General features: G+C 50.5%; 1 protein-coding gene across 4 annotated transcripts in view; it reads left to right on the plus strand.

The window, feature by feature from the left end:
- Positions 1-786: 786 nt before the first annotated feature.
- SUN1 (Sad1 and UNC84 domain containing 1) overlaps positions 787-18,839 on the plus strand; it is a 57,808-nt gene continuing 39,755 nt past the window's right edge. For 2 of the 4 annotated variants that reach the window (XM_025378675.1, XM_025378678.1), the window contains exons 1-2: positions 787-839; positions 15,699-15,795. In XM_025378675.1, coding sequence (XP_025234460.1) covers positions 15,719-15,795 — 77 coding nt within the window. In that variant the 5' untranslated portion in view covers positions 787-839; positions 15,699-15,718. Of the gene's footprint in view, positions 840-15,221; positions 15,304-15,698; positions 15,796-18,839 lie in introns of all 4 variants that reach the window. The other 2 variants (XM_025378676.1, XM_025378677.1) reach the window with 2 other exon arrangements.

Raw genomic sequence — 18,839 nt, forward strand, 5'->3', positions numbered from 1 at the left:
CCTGCGGGTGACCACGCCTGCAGACCCCACTCATTCCCCAGAAGGGCGCCCGGGGAGCAGGGGCCAAGGGAGGAGTCCGGCCTGGGAGCGCCTGCGCACGCCTGGAGCTGCGGCGAATTGGGGTGGTGGCGGCGGCCAGCACTGGGAGACGTTCGGGAGGCCAAGGAGGCACTGGCCGAGGTGAGCCCCGTGGGAAGCGGGGGCTGCCTCCCAGAGCCGCAGGGGCCCCTCCCCAAGACCCCTCCCCCAGATCCAAACACCTTTCCGAAGATGCAGACCCCTCCCCAACGTAGACCCCGTATCTGACACGCGGACCCCTCCGCCGACGCAGACCCCTCCGCCAGTGCGGGCCCCTCCCCCAGGTGCGGACCCCTCCCCCAGTGCGGGCCTCTCCCCCAGGTGCGGGCCCCTCCCCCAGATGCAAACCCCCGACCAGGTGCAGACCCTTCCCCGAAATGCGGAGCCCTCCTCCGGGTGCAGACCCCTCCCTCAGGAGCAGCCTCTCCCCTGCATGCAGGCCCCCTCCTCCAGGTGCAGCCCCCCTACCGGGACGCGGCCCCGCCCCGCCCGTCTCACCCCGTGACGCATCCAGGCCCCTCCCCATCCCTCCCTCTCCTTCTCCCCTTCCCCCGCCTGGAGTCCCCCTCCCTCCTCCGCCCGCGGCCCGTAGCCTCCTCGTCACTGGCCAGAACGCTTCAGGTGGCGCGCTCGGGATTGGTGGAGGCCTGCGTTGCTCCCGCCCTCGGCCCGGGGCGCGGCCCGCGATTGGCTGGGGCGGGCAGAGCGTCTTCTCCGGCCTGGGCGGCGCAGACGAGGCCTGAGGCGGCGGCGCGAGGCAGGTGAGCTCCGGGCGGGCCGGGCCGAGGGGACCCTGGGGTGGGTGCCGGACTGCGGAGAAGCGGGGCGGGGGCCGGGAGGACGCGGGGTCGCGGCCTGGGCGCCCTCTGCGCGGGTTGTGCTAGGGCCTCCTGGGCCTACGGCTGCCGCCCCCGCCCGTCCCGCGCCTCGCAGCTACCCCAGCCCGCGCGGTGAAGACGCCCAGGGACCCTGGGGGTCGTGGCGCGGGGGTCCTGCTCCTCCCCGGGGTGTCGCCGGCCGGGCCAGGGCGCGGGGTCGGGGGCGGAGCGGGGAGAGGCGCGGGAGGCCGCGGCGGGTAGCCCGGGCTGGGCGTGGAGGAGCGTCCTCCCCGCGTTCTCAGGCCTCGGCCGGGGCTGCCCGCGTGGACCCCGCTGCGGGGTCCCAGCCCCTGGAAGTAGCGGCCGGGCCGTGGGTGGGGTGGTGGGAAGGCGGTTTTATTTAAGAGGGGGGGTCTCGACCTCCTGAGCGCGAGCGATCCTCCCGCCTCCGCCTCCCGAAGCGGTGGGATCACAGGCGTGAGCCACCGCGCCCGGCTGATACTCGTATTTTTTGTAGGGTTGGGGGGGTCCCTCTGTGCTGCCCAGGTCGGACTCTTAGGCTCAAGCGATCCTCTCTCCCCCACCTGCCTGGAGGCGCGCGCGCGGTCTCCGCGCCCTGTTGCGCCTGCAAAGTGCCCGGAACGGTGTCTGGCGCAAAATAAGCAGCGGCGGGGAACACCTTGCCACTGTCACCGTCACGGGGGGGATTTCTCCCGGCCGCCCAGGGCTCCCCGGGGCAGAGGGGCGCTGAGGTCTCACGTCTCTGCTCTCGCTTTGCAGCTTGTGGTTGCTGCGCCTGGCTCTGATTCCAGGTGGGAAGCTGCTCATAATCGTGTCTTCTAAGCTTCGGTAATAGTATTGCCCGTGGAGTGCTTGCGGCTCTAATTGCTAATGCTTTGTATGAAGGCTTTTGTGTGCAATCCGTTTTTACTCCCTACATCTCCACTGTGTAGAAACATCGTGGGTTTTGGTTTGTTCTCATCTGTTGTTGGACACTTGATAGTTTTTTGAACCCTTTAGTTTTCTCAAATTATTTCTCTAACAGTTTCCTCTTGTTTACCTTTTTTTTTTTTTTCCCCCTGAGTGTTTTGGAAATACTGCTGTTTGGGCTGGAAGGCTTGGGCTGGCTATAATTTTCTTATCTTTCTTCCATTTTCTATTCTACTTTCTAGATTTCCTCTTTTTCTTCCAATGTATCTAGCATTTTAGTTTGGCCATCGTATTTTAAATTTCCCAGGGCTTTTTTTTTTTCTCCTTTAAAATTTGTGATATGTTCTTCATAAATGCAGTATCTTCTCATTCACCTGCTTTTTTTTCCGATTGTGCTAAAATACATGTAACATAAAACAACATTACCACCTAGTTACATAACTTTTTCATCATCCCAGATGGAAACCCTATACGTGTTAAGCAGCCACTGCCCATTCTTCCGTCTTCCCAGGCCCTGGTAATGGCTAATCTGCTTTCTGTCTCTATGAATTGGCCTGTTCTGGAGACTTCATGTAAATGGAATTATACAGTATGCAGCCCCTTGTGTCTGGCCTCTTTCACTTAAGATAATGTCTTCAGAGTTCATGCATGTTGTAGACTGTATCAGTATTCCATTCCATTTTATGACTGAATAATTGTGCATTGTATAGATATACCACATTATGTTTATGCATTAGTCTGTTGATGCTCGCCTGGGCTGTTTCCACCTGTTGGCTCTTGTGAGTAATGCAGCTATTATGAACATTTGTGTATGAGTTTTTATTTGAGCACCTGTTTTCAATTCTTTGGTTATATACCAAGGAATGGAGTTGCCAGGTCATATGGCAAGTCTGTGTTTAGCTTTTTGAGGAAGTGCCAAACGATTTTTCGCAGTGGCTGCACCATTTTACATTTCCATCAGCAACATATGAGAGTTCACTTTCTGCACATCCTCCCAACACTTAGTTTCCAAAAAGGATGACCATGCTAGTGGGTCTGAAGTGGCTTCTGATTTGGCTGTGATTTGCATGTCCCTGATGACCAGTGAAGTTGAGAATTGTTTCATGTCCATGTTGGCCATTGTATATTTTTGGAGAAATTCTCATTCAGGTCCTTCCCCGCCTACCCACCCAACCCCCCGCCTTTTTTTTTTTTGAGGCGGAGTCTCGCTGTCACCCAGGCTGGAGTGCAGTGGCGCGATCTCGGCTCGCTGCAAGCTCCGCCTCACGGGTTCACGCCATTCTCCCGCCTCAGCCTACGGAGTAGCTGGGACTACAGGCACCCGCCACCACACCTGGCTAATTTTTTTGGTATTTTTTTTAGTAGAGACGGGGTTTCACCATGTTAGCCAGGATAGTCTCGATTTCCTGACCCCGTGATCCGCCCGCCTCAGCCTCCCAAAATGCTGGGATTACAGGCATGAGCCACGGCGCCCAGCTTTTTTTTTTTCCCCAGGCTGGAGTGCAGTGGCGCAAACTCAGCTCACTGCAACTTCTGCTTCCCGGATTCAAGCGATTCTCCTGCCTCAGCCTCCCGAGTAGCTGGGATTACAGGTGCCTGCCATCACACCCGGCTAATTTTGTATTTTTAGTAGAGATGGGGTTTCCCCATGTTGGTCAGGTTGGTCTCAAACTCCCAACCTCAGGTGATCCACCTGCGTCGGCCTCCCAAAATGCTGGAATCACAGGCATGAGCCACCCTGCCTGGCCTCTTTCTCCTTTTTTAAATTGGGTTGCCTTTCTTTTTTTTCCTCTATTTTTTTTTTGAGTTGTCAGAATTCTTTATTCTGTATACTAGACCCTTATCAGATACATGATTAGTAAATACTTTCTCCCAGTCTTTGGATTGTTTCTTCACTCTCTTGTTAGTGTCCTTTGATGCACAAATTGATGAACTCTAATTTTTCTGTTTTTTCTTCTGTTGCACATACTTTTGATGTCATACCTAAGAACTCTGAAAAATCAAAGTCAGGAGGATTTGTCCTGTGTTTTAAGGGTTGATCATTGTAGCTCTTGTATTTAGGTTTTTGACCCATTTTGAGTTCGTTCTTGTGTGCGGTGTGTGGTAGGGTCTAACTTCGTTCTTTTGCATGTGGATATTCAATTGTTCAAGCATCATTTGTTGACAGGACTGCTTTTTCCCTATTGAGTGGTCTTGGTGCCCTTGTCAAAATCAATTGACTATAGATGTGTGGGTCTATTTTTGGACCCTGTTCTGCAGGTCTGTATGTTTTTATGCCAATGCCACACTTTTTTTTTTTTTTTTTTTTTTTTGAGATGGAGTCTTGCCCTGTCGCCTAGGCTGGAGTGCAGTGGCGTGATTTCGGCTCACTGTAGCCTCCACCTTCTGAGTTCAAATGTGTCTCCCGCCTCAGCCTCCCAAGTAGCTGGAATTACAGGTGCATGCCACCACGCCCAGCTAATTTTTGTATTTTTAGTAGAGACGGGGTTTCACCGTGTTGGCCAGGCTGGCCTCGAACTCCTGACCTCATGATCCCCCCACCTCGGCCTCCCAATGCCACACTATTTTGTAGTAAGTTTTGAAGCTAGGAAGTTGGGGTCCTCCAACTTTGCTTTTGTTCTGGAAGATTTTTCACTATTTGGGACCCTTTGCAGTTCCATATAAAGATTGATTTTTCCACATTTGCAAAAAAGACCATTGGGGTTTTGATAGAGACAGTATTGAATCTGTACATCACCGTGGGAATACTGCCATCCTAACAGTATTAAGTCTTTCCATCCATGAACATGGAATGTCTTCCCATTTATGTAGGTTGTCTTTAATTCTTTCTACAATGTTTGTGATTTTCAGTGTACAAGTGGTGCACTTCCTTGGTTAAATTTATTCCTAAGTTTTTAACACTTTTTGATGCTATCGTAAAATGAATTGTTTTCCCAGTTTGACTTTCAGATTGTTTATTGCTAGTGTGTACAAATGCAACTGACTTTTGTATTGATCTTGTATCCTGAAACTTTGCTGAGTTTGCTTATTCTGACAGCAGTTTTTTGGTTGATTCATTAGGATTTTCTAGATATGAGATCATGTCATCTGAGAATAAAGGTAGTTTTACATCTTCCTTTCCAATTAGTATGCCGCCCCCGCCCCTGCTTTTCTTAACGAATTGCTCTGGGGAGAACTTCCAGTATGGTGTTGAGGAGCAGTGGTGAAAGTGGCCACCCTTGTCTTGTTGCTCATCTTAGGGGGAAAATTTGAATACGGCATTCACTGAGTTTTTCACAGATGCCCTTTATTGTGTGAGGGGCAAGTTCCCTTCCATTCCTGGCTTGTTGAGTGTTTTTGTTATGGAAAGGTGTTGGAGTTTGTGAGGTGCTTTTTTGTACCAATTGAGATGATCACATGGCTTTGCCTAATTGCTTCTTGAACAGATTGTGAGTATTCAGTTTCTCCTGTATTTTGGTTCCATCTTATACCCTCACTTCCAATTGTAACCTAGTGCCACTATTTTTGGAGGCTTTTGGGGGTTCCGTGATCGTGTTCTCTACTGCATGCTTATGACTCAACTTTTTCTGGCCTAAGACAGTTTTTATTCATCTGTCTAGCTTCCCAGAATGTATTACTATTTTCTTTTCTCCCTTTCTTTTTGTTCTTAATGAAATATGCCCTTAAAAAATAGCCCTTTCTCAAAGGGCTCCTGAGTAGCTGGAGTAGCTGGAACTACAGGTGCATGCCACCACGCCCAGCTAATGTTTGTATTTTTAGTAGAGACGAGGTTTTACCATGTTGGTCAGGCTGGTCTCGATGTCTTGACCTCATGATCTGCCCACCTCAGCCTCCCAAAGTGCTGGGATTACAGGCATGAGCCACCGCACCCGACCTGGTGACCTGTTTTCAAAGAATGCTGATGTTTAATGGGGTGTGTTGTCAGCTCATCACCGTTGTTTCCTGGTCCTGAATTTATGATGATCGAATGGTCTCTTAAACAGTCTGCTTTATGGTGTCTCCAGATTCTGAAAATCCAATTCAAATCTGCTTACAGTAAATGCCAGGTAGTGTTTTTTGTAGGAGAAGCTGTGATGGGATGAAACCATCCTTCAGCGTTCAACCCTTGCCATTACCGCAGCGTTTCAGGGTGAGGTGAGAGTCCCGGAATTGCCTCTCCTGGAGGCAGTTGGATTGCATGTCCTAAAGCCCACGGGTGATTCAGGTTAAGCGGTCCTGAACACAGCGGGAAAGGGAGTTCCCACATGTGGGTTTGCCAGGCAGACTGGAAACAGGACTGTCTGGGCGGTAGGCGCGGTGTTGTCGGCCTCACCTTTCCCTTTGTGTATTTGGTGGGGTGGTTGTGCTTGGGTTGCCTGCTGGAGGGTTGCAGTGTTCCGTTGATTGAAAGCCTGCCCTCGTTTTCTTCTTCCCCTTGCTTCCTAAATGTGGAGCTCGTTGCTATTTTGGACTCTGCTCACCCACTCGATTTATAGACAGAGGAGACCAGCCTGGCTCACCCACTCGATTTATAGATACAGGAGACCAGCCTGCTGCGTCCTATTTGAAGCAGTTTGCTTCCACTGGGATGAAATAAACTAGGAAGTGTCAGGTGAAAAATACAGAACATGATGTTGCTTCTTACAATACACTGTTTATATACTTGTATATTGTAATTGTTTCTACTTTATTAAGCATCTCGTGTAATTTATAGTTTAAATTTTGTCTGTAATTAAGCATACTTGTTGTGTTGGTACTTGGGTTTTCATTTAGTTGCCTAGGGGCATACAGCGAGTGGCTGTAGGTTGTGAGTTTTAGTTTAGGCGGCAATATCTGTGACAGACACTTTTCGACGTTTGTGCAGAATTAAACTGTAGGCCTCAGACAAGCAGTGTGGATGCCATCACATCTGGGTTCCGGGTTCCCTGGGTCCCAGCAGTGGAGGGGAGACGCCCCTGGGGCATGTGTAGGTTGAACACAGAGCAGCCCTTTGGTCGCTTTGTTCTTAGTTATTCTGTTTATTTTGATTTTTAATATTATTGGAAGATGTGAGCTGTATCTGCAGTATGAAAAACAGATGACTTTATTACGTCTTTACTTGCTACAAACTGAAACGTATTCATCTCGAGCCTAGTACCTGGTGCTGGGAAGGACAGAGCGCTAGAAGGGTGATCTGGACGTGGTGTGGATGTGTATTCCAGCACATGTAAGACCCTGAGACTGCTGTTCCTAATTACCGTTGGGAATGGAGCAGCTGACACACCTGTTCGGGTTAGACGAGGAAGCATATGAAGGCCTGAACGTGCTGGGAGGAAGAATGAGAGGCCCAAGCGCAGCACACACGGCCCTGTGGTCACCCGTGAATTCCCACACGCACACGGCCCTGTGGCCGCTCGTGAATTCCCACACAGCCCCGTGGTCGCCCACGAATTCCCACACACGGCCTTGTGGCTACGCACGAATTCCGACACGCACACGGCCTTATGGCCACCCGTGAATTCCCACACAGCCCTGTGGCCGCCTGTGAATTCCCACATGCACACGGCCCTGTGGCCGCTCGCGAATTCTCACACAGCCCTGTGGTCGCCCACGAATTCCCACACACGGCCTTGTGGCCACGCATGAATTCCGACACACACACGGCCTTGTGGCCACCCGTGAACTCCCACACGCACACGGCCCTGTGACCACGCACGAATTCCTGCAAGCACATGGCCCCGTGGCCGCACACGAATTCACACACGTACACGACCCTCTGGCCACGCATGCATTCCTACACGCACACAGCCCTCTGGCCACGCATGTATTCCCGCACGCACACGGCCCTGTGGCCACGCACGAATTCCTGCACACACACGGCCTGTGGCCACATACATATTCTCGCACACACATGGCCCCGTGGCCACGCACGAATTCCCGCACACACACGGCCTGTGGCCACACACATATTCTCGCGCACACATGGCCCCGTGGCCATGCACGAATTCCCGCACGCACCTGGCCCTCTGGCCATGCATGTATTCCCGCACGCACACGGCCCCATGGCCACGCATGAATTCCCACACATGGCCCCGTGGCCACACACGAATTCCTGCACACACACGGCCCGTGGCCACCAGCAAATTCCTGCACACACACGGCCCTCTGGCCACGCACGAATTCCCACATGCAGCCCTGTGACCACGTATGAATTCCTGTACAGGATTTTTCTCAGCGTAGTCAGGTAAAGAGTAGAGAGTGGTGGAGACGGGAGGATTGTCAGCTTAGTGGCCAAGTGAGCAGGGTGCGTGGTGTGGCGAGCGCTCCCTTCCCTTCCAGGCACTTGCAGCGTTCACTTGTTCTGCAAGCAGGAGTTAGAGCTGAAGGTGAAGGAGGTGCAATTCCTGCCCTCACAGAGTTCAGGGGCCACTTGGAGAGAAGGACTCAGTAAGAAATAATCATTACCATTTGTGTTAGTGCTGATCACCAGTGAGCGCTGGAATTGGCAGGAACTGGGGTAGGATGAGGCCCATGGGGGCTTCCTGCTGGTGGTATCTCTGCTGAATGTTAAGTGTGAGAAGAAGTTAGCTAGGCAGAGTTTGGGGTATAACTAGACCAAGGAGATGTGGAAGGGGGTGAGAAAATAGGAGGGCACCTCCAACAGGAGGACACTCATTGCAAGGAAAGAGTGGAGGAGCGTCACGTAAATGGGTGGGGAGGAGAGGGCTCCCTGCAGCCATGGTGGATCCTAAGGCACGGATGGGAAGTGAGGAGGGAGAAGTAGCAGCACTTGCACCAGGGCTGTGTGTGCAGGCAGCCACGGGAGGAGTCCGTCTGAACAAGATAGGCAGATTTCTCTGTAGATGGATCATTCAGGTGGTTTTCTTAAGGATCAGTTTGAAAGGCAAGACTGGAGCCAGGGAGACGGTCAGGGCGTTTGCAGGGAGCCAGCCAGAGGTGGCATGTCAGGGCGGGAATGGAGAGGGAGGGGGCATGGGGCACGCGCCCAGGAGAGGGAGGAGCAGGCGTGGGGCATGATTTGGACCTGTGAACCTGCCTGACGTGTGGGCTGTCCAGGCGGAAACGCCCAACAGGAAATAAAACGATGCTTGTGTACAAACGGCATTTACAGATGGGTTACATGAATTATTAATGGGTTGCAGTGTAAAAGTCAAAACAGTAAGAGTAGGAGAGTCCACTGCAGACCATTCTTGTGTTCTTGGCTTAGGGAAAGTCTTTCTAAGAAGCAGGATGTGAGTCAGGGAAGGGAAAGACCAGACATGGTGTGGCCAAAGTCACCTGGTTGAAGTTAAGGACGGGAGTATCCCTGGCGTGTGTAGCAGATTCATATCCTTATGTATATGTGGTCCTGTAAAACAGAAAAGGACAGATCTCCTCACGGGATGAGAAATACACCTGGCTGAGAAACATGAGAAGATGTTTCAAGTCCCTGATAATTAAGGAAATGCACATGAAAGCTGTGTGAACCTCCGGGTCCAGACCCAGCACTGGCTTTGTAGGAGGAGGATGCTGAGTGTGGCTTCAGCACGTCATTGCTTGAGGGCCACTGGCTGAGATGAGTTCTTCCAGGAGACTTTTCGTTGGCGGTCCTGATTGTACTGGTTATAAGGAAATTTTGTGCACTCTAGGTTTGAAGCAAATACAATGAAACTATTTAATAGTTCTGTCTTCCTAGACCTTTGCAGTAATATGTATAAACTAAATAATTTGGCCTTGGGCTTTTGCTGAAACACTGTGATGACCACCTTTTTGTAAGAGGAAATGGGGTTTTTATTGAAAAGATCCAGTGCCCTTATCATACGGAGATGTACGCACGTGATAATCGGTCTTCTGGAAGAAGTCATTTTCTTTGACACTCAGAACTGTTTTCTTGATGTACAGGCTAAATGGGCTTGTGTATCTTTTCCTGTTGTTTCATCATTTCCAAAACAAGTGAAGAAACATTGAGTCTTGACTAGGAACTATGTCAATACGGCTTTGCTGCTGGCAGGGTGTGCTGGGAGGCAGCCTGGAGCAGGCGGGTGCGTCCGCTGGCTGGGTGCTCCGGCGGTGCTCCAAGGAGCAGGTTCTGTTTCTAGCCCCTTTGAATGTGTCCACACTACCGCTAAGGCAGTGGGAGACCTTGAATTGGACCCCAGAGGACTGGCTGCCTGTCCTGCCTCACAAATGAAGATGAAATTTGTTTCTTTTTGAAAGTAATATTTATTATGGTAATTATTATTATTATTATTATTATTATTATTTTTTGAGACGGAGTCTCGCTCTGTTGCCCAGGGTGGAGTACAGTGGCGCGATCTCGTCTTACTGCCAGCTCTGCCTCCTGGGTTCACGCCATTCTCCTGCCTCAGCCTCCCGAGTAGCTGGGACTACAGGCGCCGCCACCACGCCCGGCTAGTTTTTTGTGTTTTTAGTAGAGATGGGGTTATTCACTGTGTTAGCCAGGATGGTCTCGATCTGACCTCATGATCCACAAGTTTTAAGTAATTATTTACAGTGGACTTAAGAAACAAACCGGGCTGGGCATGGTAGCTCACGCCTGTAATCCCAGCACTTTGGGAGGCTGAGGAAAATTGCTTGAGGCCAGGAGTTCAAGACCAGCCTGGACAACTCTCTAAAAAAATAAAAAGATTAACCGGGTGCCATGGCACGCCCCTGTGGTCCCAGCACTGTGGGAAGCTGAGGCAAGAGGACCACTGAGCCCAGGAGATGGAGGCTGCAATGAGCTATGATCTCGCCCCTGGCACTCTAGCCTGGGTGACAGAATGAGACCCTGTGTCTTAAAATACATATATAAGAAAGAACGAACAAAGAAACGAACAGCCTGATGTCAGGCTGGCTGCCGTTTGACAACCCTGGCCTGGGGTGCTTAAGGATCAGCGAGGGCGAGGATTGAGCCAGTGTGTGTGCCTGTGTGCTCATCATGCCCCCCTCAGTGTCTCTCGGGAAGGTCCCTGAGGGAAGGATCTGGTGAAAGAAACATCGCGGCCCAGCTGGGTGGAGCAGGTGTCCACAGCTAGCAGGCCCTGCTGAGGCTGGGGGCTGCAGCTCTGGGTGTCCCTGTGGACGTGGGGCTTGTGGCAAATGGCACTCTGGGGGGAGGGGCCTGTGTGTCCCCCCGAGGATCAGTGACAGACTGACAGAGTTTTGCAAGTTTGAGTCGTACGTGTGACTTGTTTCAGGAGGTAGGCTGCCGTTTTAAACCGGGGCTTGCAGGATCCGTGTGGGCAGGTTCCCCACCTGCAATGTTTCTGATGGGAACGCTGTGTCTCACTAGGCTCCCTCTCAGTGTCAGTCCATGTCGTCAGTGAGCAATGCTGGGGCACAGGAAATGCAGCCTACAGCATTGTGCTAATGTCTATTAACGGTGTCTCTGCAGCAGATCCCGTTGTTTATGTCTCCTAGAAAATATCAACTCAGTGTTGACAGTTGCTGTTCCTAGGCTGAAGGGAAGTGCTGCCCGCAGGCATTAAAGTTTGCCCTTCCAAGTTTTCTTTAGAGCTGATAGCATTTCTTAAGAAAAGATGGTGTGTTGATTTTATTTCAGAACTCTCAGGGTTTGTTTTTTGTTTTTGTTTTTGAGATGGAGTCTTACTCTGTCACCCAGGCTTGAGTGCAGTGGCGGATCTCAGCACAGTCCCCTCTGTGCACACCTGTGCTGAGCCGGCCAGCCTCAGAACCCACCCCCAGGGCTTTCTGATGCCCAGCTCCTATCTCAGCGTCCTGCACAAAGCTGGGTACCAGTTAGTCTGTCTCCTTCCACCAGGCCAGGGGACACACACTCGTGTGGCAACTCTCACAAGCAACTTCCGCCTCCCAGGTTCAAGTGATTCTCATGCCTCAGCCTTCCAAGTAGCTGGGACTATGGATACATGCCACCACGCCTGGCTAATTTTTGTAGTTTTGCTAGAGACGGGCCATATTGGCCAGGCTGGTCTCCAATTCCTAACCTCAAGTGATCAGCCTGCCCGCCTTGGCCTCCCAGAGTGCTGGAATTATAGGCGTGAGCCACTATGCCTGGCCAGACCCATTTAGTTTTGTTCCGTTTTCAGCTTTACATGAAGATTTTTTAACCACGTTCTCTGAATTATTACTAGATTAGTGCAGACTTTCTGAATAGTAGACTCTAAATGATAGGGAGAGTAGGACTAAAATCTAAAATCCATTTTTTACCGAAGCATTCAAGAAAGAAAAACTGAGCTGTATATTTTCATGTCTACCATATAATATAATTTATATACTGTAAAAGGTAAATGGTATTAAAAGAGAAACCTAGTATAACTTAAGAATCTCACCTAGTTTTTTTTTTTTTGAGTTGGAGTCTCACTTTGTCGCCCAGGCTGGAATGCACTGAAATCTTGGCTCACTGCAACCTGCGCCTCCTGGGTTCAAGTGATTCTCGTGCCTCAGCCTCCCGAGTAGCTGGGATTACAAGCATGTACCACCACACCCGGCTGATTTTTGCATTTTTAGTAGAGGAGGGATTTCACCATGTTGACCCCGCTGGCCTTGAACTCCTGACTTCAGGTGATCTGCCTGCCTCTGCCTCCCAAAGTGCTGGGATTACAGGCCTGAGCCACTGTGCCCGGCTGGATGTATATATTTGTAAAGAAACCAAAGCCATAGGTTTGAAACCAAAGTTTGCAATCTAAACAGATTCTCTCTACTTTTCCTCTGTTTGTGAACTTGTAAGCTCTCTTGGCCACCAGCAAGCACAAGATAAAAGGGAGAGACTTCGTCTGGGTGACAGGCACTCCTGGCCGCCATCTCCTAAGGTGTGGGCCTTTCTGGTGTCGATGGCTCTCCACCCATCCATCTTGCAGAAGCCATCTCATAGGAGGACCAGCAGGGATCTTCCCACAGTCCCCTCTGTGCACACTGTGCTGAGCCGGCCAGCCTGAGAACCCACACCCAGGGCTTTCTGACACCCAGCTCCTATCTCAGCGTCCTGCACAAAGCTGGGTACCAGTTAGTCTGTCTCTTTCCACCAGGCCAGGGGACACACACTTGTGCAGAACACAACTCTCACAAGGCCATGCCAGGCGTGACACTCAGGGCAGGGCAGCCAGGGAGACACAGATGCTGGCAGGAGTGTTACGCCTGAAGACAGCACCTCTATGCAGAATGTCAACTTCAGATTCTTTCCAGGTTCTTCTGATGCCATTGAAAACATCCTGCGTCCATTTTTCACTTACTGTGTGGTTACAGATCAGATTATAAACACAAAACACATCTCCCTTGAGTCTCTCAGACAGGCGACCAAGGCAGCCTCCTCTTCGCATAGGAAGGCTCTCGTGTTACATTTCGGTTTTAATTAGCAGGGATGTAATGGAGACTGGGAACAGTATTGTGAAAACGCGGAGTACTCTTTGGCGGTCAGTAGAGCTGGTCTCAGAACCATGCTTTTGCCTGCAGGTGTGCCGGCCAGCTCTGCAAGGGCTGGGGGCTCCCGCCTGCTGGCTGAGTCCCAGCTGTGGGGCTCATCGGTGAACCTCTGCCTTTCATTTAGGGCAGGGTGAACAAATCTTTCGTTTCAGGAATTGCACACCCAGAAGAAAAATAACTGTTCTTTTTTAAAGTTTAAAACATCGGTCCTATCGCTTTACTCCTCAAAATAACCGCAGCTGATGCCTGAGTGCTTGTCACCTGTCAGGCATTGCCTGAGGTGCGCAGTTTCATTTAATCCTTTTTTGACTTCATTTTAGTTTATCCTATAATTTAATACTCGGTGTCATAAAGGACTAAGGATGAAGTTTAAAATCTTCCTGATCCATGTTGTGGTCTGTTAAGGGGGAAGGAGGAAGGAGGGGGTGAATGAGACTGCAGGGCGGGGAGGGGAGTTGGAGAACTCTAGGAGCCTCTCACCTGGCAGCAGGCCTGTGGCGCATGTGGGAGAGCGCGGAGCACCTGCCTTGGGGACACCGGGGCACATTGTCACAGCCTCTGCTGCCGCTGCCTCGCGAGGTTCTGCTTGGCATGAGCCTGGCCTTCGGCGCTTGTCAGGGTGGGGTTATTTTCTCAGCTGAGAGGTAACGGCCAGGACACTTCCCTCGATCCTGGACAGGTGTCGTTAGGCCAGGACTGCATCGGGGGGGTAAGGTGCCCTGTTTCCTCATTTCAACGTGTTAGGAAATAGAGAAAGTGATAGATTCCGCGCGTTTTATACACAGATGCATTTCACCGGGGAGCGTAAACTTAGAATTCACGTGATTATAAAAGTGAAATCAGAGTGATGAAGATAGATTAAGGGTCTGTAATCGCAGACTCTCCACATCTGCACTTCCCTCAGCACCTGCTGAACCTGGAGTGTGACCTCTTTTCCCTACCATGCCCGTCTTCCTTGCTTTCCTTTTCTCTGGCCTGGCTGTCCTAACGGACTTACTGCTACATTAGCCCAACATCTGAGCAGGAGTGGGCATCCATAGCATTATTCAGTTAGCCCCGTGTCCCCCCACCCAGGGCAGGAGCAGGAGTGGGCGTCCTTAGAAACACTGAGTTAGCCCCGTGTCCCCCAGGGTGGGAGCGGGAGTGGGCATTCGCCGAGCCCAGCCTTGGGTTGTTGCTTGGCAGTGCAGGCAGAGCCCATTGTTGCATTGCTGCTGGGTGGGGCTGGGTGCTGCAGAGGCTGCCGGACCAGACCTGTGCACCTCAGGAGCCCAGGCATGGTGTGTAGGGGGAGCGTAGCCTACATTGGATCCAGACCAAGGCCCTGCTCCTGTGCCGGGCTCCTCTGCACGTGGATTGAATCTAGATTTAGGTGTTGGTTAAAGTAGGTAGACAAGTGGGAGAGAGAGAGTTAAACAGATATTAACTATTACGTGGATTAAGTGATCACAGTTAGTTGTATTTGCAAAAAGCTGTTGAAGCATAAGTTCATAGAATGCCAAACAAGTGTGAATTGTACTTGCTGAGCCTGTGTTCTGGGTCGGGTACTGGGCTGGGTGTCCCTGGAAAGAACTGAAGAATTTTGAAACGTGTTTTGAAATGCAGAAGTTTCGTCATTCTTGTCCATACTTATAGGTATAGTACAATTTTTACATGTAAACAGTGGTCTTTATTTCTGTGGTACTTTATTTCAAATAAAGTAGTATGAATTAAAGTACTTTTGGCTTGGTATATGGAGCTCAGTCATTTGTACAAAAGTATGTTTTGTCCAGGATGTTCTTTTAGTTATATCTTCCTCAGATATTTCAACAGCCAACTAGGACTCACGTTGCTACTATGAAGACTTCTTAAAAAGGCAGGGCGTGTGCATGTGAATATTTTTAGCCAGAGGAAGGTGTGAGTCATTCCAAAGAAATCTAGAGGACAGCCTGAGAAACAATACACTCACCGCTTTCTAACCTAAAAAATAACCCGTTTTTTGGTGAGGAAAAAAGGTAAATAGTGCCTTAAACTTTTTTATTACTCACCCTGCAGTTTCTTTTCTGATCCCGAGATGCTTGTGAGAGCTTCAGCCATCTAGGAACGTGTATGCTGCTGCTTGACCACGGAGTAGCAGGTAGTTCTATTTTAGTTAATAAAATAAAAGCTGATTTCAAAAGACTGAGAACATTTTGACACAGAGGATTTAGAAACATCTTGAAGAGCGCTCTGAGTTTCTCTGTGTTTCTTGGAAGGTGCCCCCGTTTTCATGAGTCAGTCACTTCAGGGCTCCCCAGGTCTTTTTCTCAGGCTATATTAGGGGACTAGATAAGCCAGCAGTGTTCCTGGGCTTGTGACTATGGAAACACTTGTCTCCTCTGTTTAGAAAACACTGCTGCTGGCTGTGTTGCCTGTGAGTTTTGATGGTGACCTGAGTTGAGTTGCATGTAGGCGGCTCAGGTTGACTAAGACAGGACTGCCCTGGATTTCCCGCTCGTTAAACACTCTGCATTTCTTTCCCGCCCTCTGCAGTATGGTTTGAAGTGGTGAACATGGATTTTTCTCGGCTTCACATGTACAGTCCTCCCCAGTGTGTGCCGGAGAACACGGGCTACACGTATGCGCTCAGGTGAGTGTGCACCTGCACGTGGGGGCCTGGCCTTGCGATGCCCACTCACTGCCGCGGTGGCGTGGACCTTAGCAGGAACTCGATAGTACTGCTGACTGCATGCTATATTTTGAAGGCGAAAAAAAATGGTAAACTGTATCTTACGGCTTTAGGGTGGTTTTGAAAGCTGCGTTTCCGAATCTGTTTATCCTGGTGACTGGGTGGTTAGTCATCACACATGGCGTGCTGGCTTCAACCCCACCCAGGCGGTGGTGATCCGGAGAAGTCTCTGTGGTGATGGCTGGGGTTTGTGATGTGTATCAGTGGCTTGGTATTTTTGAGTTAACAGAAGTAACCTGGAAAATTATTTCCCGTTTGAAAGGAAGCATCATAGAACAGTGTTGAAGCTCAAGGTTTCAAGAACACAACTTTTGTCTAAGGCTGAGTTTTCTGCTTTTATTCATATTCTGATCCACTCAAACCGAGAGATGTTTGAGTCTGAAGAGGTGCTGGCCCTGCCCCTTGTGTTTTCAGTTTACCAGGTAGAAAGGGTGACTGAAACGAAGCTTGCGTTTGATGAAATTACGGGTTAGCGCCAAGGGAAAATATACAACGAAACAGGCCAGGATTTGATCAGCAGGTCGAAAAACTTGTGTACCCAAGCAGATGTTTAAGGCACCAGGAAAATGCTTGTGTAATTTTTTCAGAGGCTTGTCTTTTTTTTTTTTTTGGAGACAGAGTCTCACCCTGTCACCCAGGCTGGAGTGCAGTGGTGCAATCTTGGCTCACTGCAACATCCACCTCCTGGATTCAAGCAGTTCTCCTGCCTCAGCCTCTGGAGTAGCTGGGATTACAGACATGCGGCCACCATGCCCGGCTAATTTTTCTGTTGTTAGTAGAAATGGGGTTTCACCATGTTGGCCAGGCTGATCTCAAACTCCTGACCTCAGGTGATCTGCCCGCCTCAGCCTCCCAAAGTGCTGGGATTACAGGCATGAACCACCACGCCCGGTCTCAGTGGCTTATCTTCTAAAGAGTGAAAATGTAATTGAAACTGTAAGAAAATTAGAAAATATTTTAAGAAAAATACTTCTTACCAGCATTAGTCAGATCTCACATTTGATGATTGAGTTTTTAATTCACAATTCTAGGTCACATCACACTTCCATAGCAACACACTCTGTTTTGTAAAAGTCCTGTGTTGGTTAGAACAGAACGGGTAGGCCAGCTCAGGGAGACTGCTCCTTCCTTCAGACCGTGCAGCATGAAACAGTGATTTATGGTCATTTATTGTTGCTTTTCTGACCTATTTTAAATAGAGTTTTAAAAATGTCTGTGTGTGTTTCTCTACCTTGGGAGAGCAACACTTAACTTCATTGAAATTCACAGCCTTCCTTCAGTGAGACCTGTGGGCAGACCTCTGTGGCAGCTGGAGTGGGAAATGCAGGGGGAAGGTGGGCAGGGGCTGGCAGGAGTGGTGTAGGCTGGGCTGGGAATTTAGATTCTTGGTGGGCAGGGGCTGGCCGGATGGTGTAGGCTGGGCTGGGAATTTGGACTCTTGGTGGGCAGGGGCTGGCCGGAGTGGTGTAGGCTGGGCTGGGAATTTGGACTCCCGGGCACTGGGAACCCCTGAAAGGTTTTAAAGGGGGGGATGCTCTCTGAGGTTGCTGCAGGATAGAGGTCGGGTGCTGTCCAGGAGATGGCCAGAGTGCTTTGGGGAGGCCCAGCTCTGGATCAGGACCAGAGGGAAGGACCAGCCGCCTTGCATGAGTCGAGGCCTGTGGCGCACAGCCGGAAACTGGAGGCGGGGGCCTCAGGGCTGGTCTGGACATCAGTGCCTGGGTCCACCTGGTCCTGGGCTGGCCTCCGCAACTCTTGCCACCTCAGCTGACGAGCCTTACACTGGGTCCTTATGCTCTTCTCTTTTTCCTTTCCTTAGGCTCCTCGTAGCCCTGGCCTCTTCTCTGAAAGTTCTCCTTGTCTTTCAGCCCTCCCTGCATAGTCGGAAGGTGGAGCAGCTGTTCCTGATGGCTTTCTGTCTCCGTCACTACCCTCATCTTGATTCTTAGCAATTTCAGTAAACACTGAAAAGATCTTCCAGCATCCTGGCTACTCACTTTCTTTAATTAAAATTTTTTTCTCTTTTGGGGGCCAGGCACAGTGGCTCACGCCTGTAATCCCAGCACTTTGGGAGGTCGAGGTGGGTGGATCACTTGAGGTCAAGAGTTTGAGACCAGCCTGACCAACGTGGTGAAACTCCGTGTCTACTAAAAATACAAAAATTAGCTGGGTGTGGTGGCGCATGCCTATAATCCCAGCTACTCGGGAGGCTGAGGCAGGAGAATCGCTTGAACCTGGGAGGTGGGGGTTGCAGCGAGCCGAGATTGCACCACTGCACTTCAGCCTGGGAGATGGTGTGGGACTCCGTCTCAAAAAAATAAATAAAATAATTTTTTTTTCTGTTTTGGAAAATGACAATATGCACGTTGAGAGAACAGTGACAAGCCTATTTGCCGGCGACTGGCTTCGACAGTGATGCATACGGGTTTTCCGCCCCCACCCAGCACTTTGGAGCCTCTGTGACCAGTGCTTCAGCTCACGGGTTTCCAGCCCGCCGTCCTGCTGCACCAGTGGCCTGGCACTCTCCCTGCTGGGACAGGGTGGGCCCGAACACTTCCTCCCACGTTCCCCTGGAACTTCACTGGATTATTTAAAGCCAGTCTCTGAAAGATAATGGTATATTTGGCCGGGCATAGTGGCTGATGCCTGTAATCCCAGCACTTTGGGAGGCTGAGGCGGGCGGATCATGAGGTCAGGAGATGAGACCATCCTGGCTAACATGGTGAAACCCCGTCTCTACTAAAAATACAAAAAATTAGCCGGGCGTGGTGGCGGCGCCTTTAGTCCCAGCTACTAGCAAGGCTGAGGCAGGAGAATGGCGTGAACCTGGGAGGTGGAGCTTGCAGTGAGCCAAGATCGTGCTACTGCTCTCCAGCCTGGGCGACAGAGCGAGACTCCATCTCAAAAAAAAAAAAAAAAAAAAAAAAATGATAATTTTAAAAATA

Source organism: Theropithecus gelada, chromosome 3 (assembly GCF_003255815.1).
Source record: "Theropithecus gelada isolate Dixy chromosome 3, Tgel_1.0, whole genome shotgun sequence".
NCBI classification, from domain to species: domain Eukaryota; kingdom Metazoa; phylum Chordata; class Mammalia; order Primates; family Cercopithecidae; genus Theropithecus; species Theropithecus gelada.